Source organism: Chroicocephalus ridibundus, chromosome 5, assembly GCF_963924245.1.
Source record: "Chroicocephalus ridibundus chromosome 5, bChrRid1.1, whole genome shotgun sequence".
Classification (NCBI taxonomy): domain Eukaryota; kingdom Metazoa; phylum Chordata; class Aves; order Charadriiformes; family Laridae; genus Chroicocephalus; species Chroicocephalus ridibundus.
The window spans coordinates 48805667-48817122 of NC_086288.1; the positions used below are offsets into that span (position 1 = coordinate 48805667).

Sequence of the window (11456 nt, forward strand, 5' to 3'; positions counted from 1 at the left end):
TCAATTAATAAATACAGCTAGGTGGATAATTTGAGGTTCTTTGAAGTATCATAATAACAAAGTTACCTATGTTTGAGGTAAGTGGTGAAGTTTTTCTCTGGCAAAAAACATTGGGCTTTTTTTTTTTTTTCTTCCTGCTCTGTTTTGTGGGTTATGACCATTTTCAGGTGACTCTAGAAAGCATCACTTAAGTGCTCTTCAAAGGACTTAAGATGCTGGAGCTGATCTTTCTCTCTCTTTGTCCTACCTTGTCTCCCAAAGGTTTGTGGCTTTTGACCTTCTACCACGTATATCAAATTTGTTACTGAGAAATCATAGGATCATAGGGTTGGAAGGGACCTCTGGAGATCATCTAGTCCACCCCCCCTGCCAGAGCAGGGTCACCTACAGCAGGTTACACAGGAACGTGTCCAGGTGGGTTTTGAATGTTTCCAGAGATGGAGACTCCACCACCTCTCTGGGCAGCCTGTTCCAGTGCTCTGCCACCCTCAAAGTAAAGAAGTTCCTCCTCTGTGGTTGGCTGATCAAAGGGAGTGCTGCTTCTGGAGGTCAGTAAGGCAGGAGAAACTCGTGCCCATATCCCTTCTTCTTTCAGGGCAAAACCAGGAGGCTCGTACGAGTAGGCTTTGCATGGCGTTTCCTTGTTTGCTCAGATTTTTGGTTAATGGCATCAGCCTGTGAAAAGTTAATGTGCCAGCCTCCATTTTTCTTTCAAAAATCAGGGCTTAAGCATGCTGATAGAAACTTCTGGGAGCTTACAAACAGTAAGCAGTGAGGTTGCTTCTCCTTAGCTAATGATCAGTGAGTTGCCCATCCGTGAGGCAGCACAGTGTGCTCCTCCTTGCAGCTTTCATTGGAGGGGTGCTGCTGCTGTGCACAGAAACTGCCCTTGTACTGGCAGCCTTCTGGTCCTGCTGGGTGCTAGGCAAAATTTCCTGCATGCCCTCTTTGGTGCTTGCTGTTGAAGTTGCTGACCACATTGTTGGGGCTTCTGAAGGGGTCAGCAGTAGATTCAGACTGATGAAGAGACAGGTTTGCTTAACCTCAGGGAAATCAGGGAGTTGATTTGATACATGGGCACCGGTTTTGAAGATGGGATGCTTTGTACAGGTTATGCACACAAACAATAACGTTTGACAATAACTGATGTAATTGCAATTATTAAACTTCAGGCTTATGAAGAATGCAAAGACCTATACCTGGAAACATGTACCTGTTTTTAGAATCATGTCCTGGTGGTGCATCTGAAATTAGTGTATTCTTGATCACAAGGAGGTCAGGAGCGATTCAGTATTCCTGACAAGATAACCAAGAATCGCAGTCTTCTCTGGGAAATAGTAAATTGGCAGTCATTGGATGTCCTGTGAACTTTTTTCTGTTCAGAAAAAGTAGTGATAATCTTTTTCTTTCTTTTTTACAGCAATGCTGAGTGACAATAAATCTGTGAAGCCGAAAAGTGATTGTTCACCTCCTGTGCAATGGTGTAAGGTGACTGCGCATGAAGATGAGAAGACCAAGCTGGTTTCTAAAAAAAGGTACTCGCAAGTAAGTGTCATTGTCATGGCAACATAAAGGTCAGTTGCTCTCCCTCTAGCCTGGGCAGTTACAGGAAGGTTGCAAAAATCAAGGGATGAGACTGATACAGGAACTGTATGGAGGGCTAGGCACACAGCTTTCCCGGTGAACCTAAAACACTTTGAGGAGCCTAGCCTTACTGGTAGCAGTACCGGTTTTCCCAAGCCGATATGAGATCCCAGAACATCACTCACAAGTATTTCCAGTCTTTTTTGTATCCAGATAAGTAACAATGTTGAGGCTTTTGTACAGTCTGATAACTGAAGAAACTGAAGGGCAGTGGATGTTTAGTGGGATTTGGGGGACGTGTCCCCTCATAGTTAATTTGTTTGTGAAGATTTCTGGAATGCTACATCACAAAATCTTCATTACTCCTTTGTTTGTTGCTTAACATCAAATTGGAATTAATGAATGTGTGCTACTGTAGATACAGAACCATATTTTAAACTGGAGGAGCTCACTACTGTGATGTCTCTGCCACATGAATTTGTAGATCTTAAAGTTTAAAAAAACCCAAAGCCAAACTGTTATATCCTCTAGTGTTTTGAGCACCTGAATCATGGTGCAGCCCCAGCTGAATCTAGAGATACTTGATAAACCTCTGTGGAGGAAAATTAGCCTCATTCATCTGCTGTGAATCCCCTGTTTCTGCCAGTCAGCTGATTTCCAGGGGTTGCAGCCTAACATGCTAATGAAAGTTTTAGACCCCCTATCAGTGCAAAATTTAATTTAGTTAAATTAGATGCGAGAACAGTGCTGCTTTTCCAGTGGCCACCTTATTTGCAGCACATACTACAAATTAAGTGCCAGGAATGCATCTATTAGCCCATGTGGTACAAGCTTTTTTTTAAAAAAAAAAAAAAGTCTGGAAAACTTGTATTAACTTCATTTGAAAGAGTTGCAAGAAACACTGAACTCTTAGTAGGTTGTATATATTTTTTAAGACATTTGAACAAATGTCCAGTCCTTAGGAAACAAAAATCAATAATAAAGCTCAAAATACATACATGAGCAACAACCTCAACTCTAACCAAATAATGGTGTAATTTTTGCAAATTGTTTTAGACGTGAAATGAGCCAAGTGAATATTTGGAGATCAACAGTGAGATTCTTTAGGAATGAGAAATGAGTAGAGCAAAAATATGGATAGTCTGCATTACTCAATTTTAAAGGTTTTTTCTTCTTCTGCATGTTTTGGGGATGTAAATAATTGAATTAGGCTTCTCAAGATGAATCTGAGCATCTAAATTCTGCATTCTAGCCTGCTGGAAAGTTTTACTTGTGAATGATGACCATTGATCCAAAATCTTGACATTTGAAGTTCCATCCCGTTTTAACTTGCATGAAAATGTGTATTTCAAAATGAGGTTGTCCTTTAAAGTAGGAGAACAAAAGTGTCTTCTAGTTTTCTTATGCAAGGAGAGCTGTTTGACCCATCAGAGATGCATTTAAAGTACATGATGCAAGCATAGAACTGCATAAATCAGAGTATCACTCTGCAACATTTTTCTTATCAAAGCATGTATATATGTTTGTACTTCCCTGAACATAGCTGAAGAGTTGTGAAAGATTTGCAGTGAACAAAGCAGTATTTTTTTTCTTGGTTTGATTTATGAATCATAATTTCTTTTGAATTTAGTTCTTGAATCAAATTCACTTCAAGTTTTACAACTGCTTTAAATTTGCTTAAAAATACTCATTTAACAATTGATGGATTGCTGGAAAAAAGATTATTTTTTTTTCTCTCCTTTCTCCTACCCCTACACCCTCCTGTTTGCTTTTAGACTTCTTGCACTGTTTGTAGTCGGAGGGTGTTTCCTTTATATCCTCAAATTAAGTTTTGGACCTGAAGAATGTGACAGAACAAAAATGCTGTATGTGGACCTCGATCGTGTAAGGGTTGGTATTTTTTGGTGTGTTTTTTTTTTAAACTTGGCTTAAAAAAAGCTATTAATTGACAATATAGGAGTTATAAGGGTGTATAACAAAAAACTAGAATGCTGAAATTATTCTGTGAGGGGGAAAAATATATTTTGCTTCATTATATGCCATGAAACTTATGCGTTTTGTTCTTGTGGAGTGACAACAGAAGTGCATAGAGAAACTGGATTTTTAGGGGTAAAATGAGATAACTGTGACTGTTAAGAATAACAATAATTTGAAATGGGCATGTCATCATACTGTTGTTGTGTCAGTGCAGATGACACTGGTGATCAAAAAATCGATGCAAATGAAAAGTAACATATTTTTTAAAAAAAACCACCACCAACAACAAAACTCCAAAATGCCCAAACTCAATATGTTAAACCAAAGGGTTATCTTTACCTAAGCCAGTTCCCCAGCCTGCTTTGCCTTGTAGTTGATCAGATGTTTTTGGACTCACAGGACAAAAGTGCAGGAGGGTGCACCTCTTGGTTCATTTATTTATTTAAGGTAGCAGCTACTTACTGCAACTACAGTTTTGCATGTGGCTTTTAAGCTGCTGTAACACATACCAATAAAGCTTTCTCTTATTCCTTGCTGGGATTTCTCTGCCTTTGCTACTTAATGTGTTTGCTCTTTGTATCAGTGCTACCTTGGCTTAGAGTTGTTACATTTCTGTCTTTGTCTTGGAGCTAAGAGACAATTTACAGCAGAAGGCCTGATTTAAGATAGTCTCAACGTCACTGTATGTGCATCTTCTCCCACCTTCTTCATTGCATGTTTTTGCCCCTTCTGAGTCTCTTTGCCTCCCTCTTTCTTCTCATTCAACTTACTAACGCATTCTTGCTTCCAAACAACCATCACCTTAAGCCAAGCAAACCTGAAGACTGCACGGACTGTGTTTATTGCTGTCTTATGATTCATTTTGTGTTAGATGCAGGATGAGGAAATAGCATTGCTCTTTCTCTAGTTAGGTAGTAGCTGATTGCAAACAGTTTGGGGCAGTTGTCAAGTGATTGGCATTAATTTTTACTGATAGGATGCACAACCGTCAGCCTTAAAAATGAGGTTCTTCTGAAGATGCACTGACTCTTGCTGGCAAAGTACGGCATGAAGTTGCGCAGTTGTGCTTTGCCCAGGAGGAAGTGTGGTGTTTATGCCCAGATTTGCAGAGACCTTTGTAATGGTGGCAGAGGCAGTTCTGTAGAACAGTCTTGTTTAAAAAGTAGAACAAAATAAAAGCAGCACAACTTCCATGCTCGTGCACCCAGATACATGCTTTCCTTTTAACAGTACAGAAGGGGAACTGAGTTAGAACTAGATTTGAATTTTCTTTCTCTGCTCCCTGTGTTTGCTCATGGTTTTTTTGTGTGTTCTCTTTTATTTTTTATTACAATGGAAGAAAGATCAGTAGAGTTGTATTGTGGAAGAGAAAATGCAGAAAGATTTTGTTTTAACTGATAAAAATAATACCTTTGCTGTTTCTCTTCTTCCTTACATCAGATACCAGCTTGGCACTACAAATTTCTAAAAAATGTACATGAATAGGTTTTTGGGGTGTTATGTTCTTTTTTTTTTTTTTAATGAGATGGATCAATGTGTGGTTTTATTTGACAGCTTAATATTTTTCTGCATAAAGAACAGTAGTCTTTTATTTTGGTGACTAGTCTTTGAAAGAAGACCTGAAACACCTCCACCTTGCATTCTTTTCAAAGCTGTGTTTTAGTCCTTAGCAATACCACTTTAGTGATGGTTTTTGTAAGTGTTAGGTGGATGGTTGGACTGTATCTGAAAGGTCCCTTCCAACATAGCTGATTCTATGATTTTGATTAGTAAGCAAGTTCAGCCTGACATTTCACAGAACTTTTACCCGGTGGGTGTGTCTCTAGTAAAATCCTGCTGCAGGCAGAACTTGGGTCATGCAATTGAGCAGTGGAGTAGAATTCCACTTGCTGGCTTACAGCTGAATTAGATGGGTATCAGTATGTCTAGGTTTTTAATCTGTTTTTATAAGCAACAGTACAAATGTTCTCAAACGGCTCATTTTCACATATCCCTTTTAGTAGCCTTATTTATTCTTTAGAAAAGCTCCTATCCAGATTTAAGTGACTGGATGGAGAGACATTCCTTTGCAGGTTTTTTACCCTACGCTGGTTAGTAGCTGCATTTGAGTGAATGCTTTGAAATGTTTTGTATTTCCATGTTTAAGCTTTCGTTATAAACCTCTGTTTGCTAAACTGCTGGTGGTCAGTTGGTGGGTTGCATTAAGAGGGCTTTGTATGTTCCTGAAGCTAGCTTTCCTGACTGAAATCATGTGGTTTTTTGTTTTAGAGAGCACAGCAGTATGCCAGCGCTGCATTGCAGGAACAGTGCCGGCCTTCTTATGTGAAGAAAGAAATGAGGAAGTTATTTGCAGAGAAATACAGCATGGACATATCTCCCTTTGTAAGAAAAAATACAAATGAAAATTTGTTTAAATATGAACCTCCCTTTGGATTTCAGAAGTTCTTTGATAAGCTTAAAAATCTCCTTGAACTCTTACCGGAGCATGATTTACCAGAAGATTTGAAGTCAAAACACTGTAAGCGTTGTGTTGTTGTTGGCAGTGGTGGAATTCTTCATGGGTCAGAGCTGGGTCACTTATTGAATCAGTTTGATATTGTTATAAGGTATGTATTTTCCATTTAAGGATTCCAACTACTTCAACATTACTTTATGAGCCAACTTGTGTTTTTTAAGGGAAAAATGTCTCCAACATTTAGGCAATTTATAAAACTATTTCTTAGAGTGCTTTTGAGAAATTGACTTGTGACTTGGAGTCTTAGAAGCAAAATAAATTGTCATGTTCAGAAGACAGGAATTCAGTGTAATTATTTGTGGACTTCAGATACAAAAAAACCCCAAAACAACCATGGGCAGAAATGAGATAGAAACCAGTGAAATCTGAGACAAGTAGACAATCCTGCTTTTATCCATGCATATGTTTAAGCTTTCAGAAGCAGGCTTTAGAACTCACCTCTGCCTTTTTCCCCTTGATTTATTGGGACGCTTATTTGAAGGATTTTTTTTTTATAACAGCTATTTCAAACACAATAAAACTTAATTGGTGTTTCATTAGACAGTTTACTTACACGCTGTATAGCATGCTTATCTTTCCTTATCTTTACAAGATTAGTGCATGCTTTCTATGATTATGCATATTTTCTAAGTCTGAATTAAATTAATACATGCTCTGTATCCGTGCCTTCTGAACATTACTGCTTGAACCCTCCTTCTTTGTATTTTGAATCATGTATAGTCACAAATAAATTTAATACAGGCATTTTCCCAAATTGCTTTGTAAACTAAGTCTTGCCCCTCTTAAAAAGGGAAGACTTGATACAGTGAGTCAATAGCTCTAATACAAAGGTAAACAAACCTGTTAGCATGTGGAGGGATAGAGAACTTGCATTAACTGTTCTCTGAAATTAGGGCTGTCAGTGTGAAGGTGACTTTTCTGTTGATATAGAAAAGTTTGTGGGACTTACGCTGTTCTGCAGAACTGATGGAGCTGGACGATGCTGTTCTTGTCAGCACTGTGCTAGCATCTGAAATTTTTGATGAGCTGGAATGATGTAAACCCACAGGATGCATCACATAGCATTGAAGGGATAATTTGAATGCCTTTCTGTGTGTAATACTTGTGTGTGTATGTATAAAAAAAGATAACACAGGCAACTTATTATGCATTTTCTTTTCCTTCCTCTTTTAAGCCCCTCTGACTTGGCACGAGGCAATGAAAATGAAATTCTGCAATGCTGTTTTAAGTTACTTTTCTATTCAAGCTTTTCTTTTTGAAGTTTTGCACTCGTGCCAGTTAATCCAGAAACAGAATTAGAATTGGCTTCTTCTCAAATATAAGGGATGGATGAGCATGTGGGGCAAGGAACATGGAGATACTGAGAAAACACTGTTCTCCGCTCTGTTAAAAGTCTGTGGGCCACATACAAGTTCTTTGCTTAGTGTCTGATGTTTTAATGAGACTGTAACCCATGCTTATTAAATACAGTTTTGCTTCATTGTGGCGTTTATTTTTTTTCTTAGGTTAAATGACGCGCCAGTTCAAGGATACACAGATCACGTTGGTAACAAAACTACTATACGGATGACTTACCCAGAAGGAGCCCCCCTTTCTGAACATGAGTATCCTCCTGCTAGCTTGTTTGTGGCTGTTTTGTTTAAAAGTGTTGATTTCAATTGGCTTCAAGCAATGGTAAAAAACGAAACCTTGGTATGTAATGTGGCAGTGTTATGTACCTGTGATTTTTTTTGGGCTTTTTTTGTGTCTTTTCTAATGCTTAAGAAGCTGGCTAATCTGTTACTTCTGGTTTTGTTATACTGAGGATATTTTTACAGTTGGTACCAGCATTCATGTTGAAGCCCCGTGCTGACAGTAACAGGGTTTTTTCTGCGGATATTTGTGGTTTGCAAGCTATGTGACCAAGCTATATGACACATCCAGTGCTTACTAAAGTGGAACTCGTTTCACATTAGGTTTAAGTGACTTGTGCAAGTCTGCAGAGCCTGAAATAGACATGAGATTTCTGGATGCTAGTCCATTATTATTATTTATTTTTAACAGCTAAAGTCTGTGCTGCTACAATAGGCATACCTGCAGTTAATGTGTAACTGGAGCATCACAGTTTGCCTGTGGCTCAAAAATTAAGACGTCATTTAGTTCTCACTGAGTATTTAAAGAAGTGTGGAGATTCGCAGGGAACTGAGAGAAAAGTTCCATGTTTCCAGACTCTCTTTAAATTGGTGGTTTTCACCTCTTTCAATTTGCAGGCAGATAATTTCTGCAAGTTGAAAACCAGTAGCTAGGTTTCTCTGACCACAGATTGAAAACAAGTGCTCTAAACTATTGAGAGACATTTAGGAGACAGCCTGACAAGCTTTTTAGCAATTTAACACATACTAGTTTAGGTACTACGAGTTCCTTTCTCAATTCTGATTTTTATAACATGAGAGCATGTGGAAGGTCTGTTTAATGCTGACCATGACTGTCCACTACTATTACTTTAGTCCAGAGCATGTGTGCAGGGATGTTGCCTTTTTTTGAACAATGTGAGTGTGTTTTGTAGAGGGGAGATTTTCCTGAATCTGCACAAATTTAAGAACTTCTACTCCCTGATATTTTTTTTTTTTTTTTTTACCAGGGACAGGAAAATGTTAGTCTATGACCTTCCCTGCAGCAGTGGGGTAATTTTGATGACCAGCAGCTTTCTAACTTGAGTTGAATCCCTAACTTGTTTTACAAGCTATCTGTCTATTTAATGTTTTAAGGTTTGGTTTTGAAGAATGACTAATACAAGGATGGCTTTCTCTATCAAAATGTTTTTTTGGGATTGAAAGAGTGATTGCTTTTTGTCATCTGCATTATCCTTTGTTAATGAGTTAGAAGATTGAAGTATATGCTTTATGAAAAGAGTACCTCTTCTTGTTTTGCATGGCCGAGGAGGAGATCTGCTCATTCCCACCTTCTTCCTTGTTCTGGGTTATTTGCTGCTGCAGAAAGCCAGTTTTAGGAACTGGTCTGGGAAGGGACATACTGGACAGAGTCCACCGAAGGGCCGTGAAGATGCTTAAGGGACTGAAAGAAACGCTGAGAGAGATGGGACTGTTTAGCCTAGAGAAGAGAAGGCTCAGGGGAGAATCGTGCTAATGTACATAAATACCTGAAGGGAGCGTGCAAAGAGGACAGAGCCAGGGCCTCTTCAGTGGAGCCCAGTGACAGGACCAGAGACAATGGGCACAAACTGTAACACAGGAGGGTCCCTCTGAACATCAGGAAATGCTTTTTTACTGTGAGCGTGACTGAGCACTGGCACAGGTTGCTCAGGGAGGTTGTGGAGTCTCCATCCGTGGAGATATTCAGAAGTCATCTGGATATGGTCCTGGCCAACCCAGCTCTAAGTGTCCCTGCTTGAGCAAGGTTGTTGGACCACTTGACCTTTAGAGGTCCCTTCCAGCCTCAACTGCTCTGTGATTCTATGAACTGAAAACATACTTCTCCTTTCAAATACTAGGCTTTCAGTTGGTTGAGCTCTCTGTGCAGGCATTGGTACTTTGAGCACAGGTGGGAAGACGGGACCATAGCAACCTGGATTTGATTAGTTCAAGCTGCTGTAGAGTTGTAGGTTAGGGTAGCAATAAGCCTGTTTTAAAAAATATATGTCTATATTGCAGCTATATCAGTTTTATCATTTGCTTAGCGTTATGTATTATATGGAAAGATCTATAAAATTAGGCTGATTTAGTATTGTTTTTTCCATTAGTATGCGTTTAATTGATTGCAAGTGGCATGAGATCAGAATCTAACTTTCTGAGTCTTGTGTAAATCCTCTTCTGAAGTGTTACATTTATCACTAGGTGGATGCTGTCAAACAACAGCTTCGCTTCAAAGCCTGAGCAAAATTTTTTTAAATCCAGTGCTTACTTCAGAATGCCTGGTTAATGTTTGTGAAAAACTGTGGTTCCTTTTCTGATTTCTTTAAATACTGCTGCCTGTTAAGCTGGGGAAGGTCCAAAGAACCCGCAATTGCTGGTGGATGTGTTGATTTAAACAGAAAGTGCAGTCAAATATACAGAATAAATAACTCTTCCCTCTTCTGTCCTCTCTGCAATTCCAAATACTTTGAAGGTTTTTCCTCTTCTGGGTCAGTCACGTGAGCTGTACGCTGGTATTGCTGATCCACCTTAGCTATAAACAGTTTTCTGAATTTCTCAGAATCACCAATGAATTCTGTAACTTGTGTACTGTGTATGCCATACACTTTTCAGTCTCAGAATTTGCCTTTGCTGAACTATTTTTTTTTCCTTTCTCTTAGCCTCTCTCGGTGCGACTCTTCTTTTGGAAGGAGGTTGCTGAGAAGATTCCTCTTACATCAAAGCAGTTTCGGATTCTGAATCCAGCCATCATCAAAGAGACAGCTTTGGACATTTTACAGTTCCCTGAACCTCGATCAAAATTCTGGGGTTGGGATAAGGTAAGAAGTTTCCTTTTGGGAGAAGGAGTCTATAAAATACAAAGTGAAATAAGAAACTGAAAAAAGTTTTGGGCTCTTCCTTCAATATAGTTTCTCTGCAGTTGCAGAGCTGGTCTCAAGTAATAGGGAAATTAACGTGCTCTCAAAAGCTCCGGTATTTTCTTGTGTAAAATCAAAATAGGATTTCAGCGCACCTTCTTAGATGAGGTAGTATGCCTGTGCACGCCTACATCAAATGGCCTGTTTTACAAAGCACTCGGATGCAGTGAGACATGAATTCATTCCTGTACAGTGCGTTCACTCACAGGTCATTGTGACTGGTGTTAAATATTCAAAACATGCATTTGATGTATGTTAAGTGTGTTAAGAGCAGCGCTGTTAATTCAAGCCAGTAATGCGCTATGGACAGATGTGTCTCCAGCTGCAGGGAAAGCAGAGAGAGTATGGAAACCAGGCCAGTGTAAAACAACCTTCCAACTGATGGAATTGCTGTGTATGCCACTGTGCTCCATAGCAACTGATGGGTATATCCTCCCTCTTTGTCTGTCGCTCAAGCACTAGTATAGTGATGAATTGTCTGGTTTGCTTATACACTGCATTTTTGTTATTTTAATTATTTGTTTGAGAAATTGGATATCACTAGTTCTCTTGAACTATGAAAAGTGTGAAAATGATGGTCTCTTTACCTTTTGTATGACAGCATTTAATGGTGGCATTATTGCACCAAGGTTTGAAGGATCTTCTCATGCTTATTTATAAAAATAACATACTAAGCTATGTGTCTTTTAATTGTATCGTAGCATACTTGCCTTCTTCATGGGTTGTTCAGGGAAAAGTCAGATTCTGAAGAATACTGTTAGAGAGCCTGTTGCTTAAGACTGAAGTAAGCGTACATCAAGAAATGTCAAGTTTAACTGCATGTCAGGAGTT

General features: G+C 39.0%; 1 protein-coding gene across 7 annotated transcripts in view; it reads left to right on the forward strand.

Annotated features, from left to right (window-relative positions):
* The window catches only part of ST3GAL5 (ST3 beta-galactoside alpha-2,3-sialyltransferase 5), a 41111-nt gene that overhangs the window by 26126 nt on the left and 3529 nt on the right, over positions 1 to 11456 (forward strand). For 2 of the 7 annotated variants that reach the window (XM_063336206.1, XM_063336203.1), the window contains exons 2-6: positions 1421 to 1535; positions 3360 to 3474; positions 5830 to 6167; positions 7582 to 7768; positions 10368 to 10526. In XM_063336206.1, the coding sequence (XP_063192276.1) occupies positions 1423 to 1535; positions 3360 to 3474; positions 5830 to 6167; positions 7582 to 7768; positions 10368 to 10526 (912 nt within the window). In that variant the 5' untranslated portion in view covers positions 1421 to 1422. Of the gene's footprint in view, positions 1 to 529; positions 549 to 1420; positions 1546 to 3359; positions 3475 to 5829; positions 6168 to 7581; positions 7769 to 10367; positions 10527 to 11456 lie in introns of those variants that run through there. The other 5 variants (XM_063336209.1, XM_063336207.1, XM_063336210.1 and 2 more) reach the window with 5 other exon arrangements.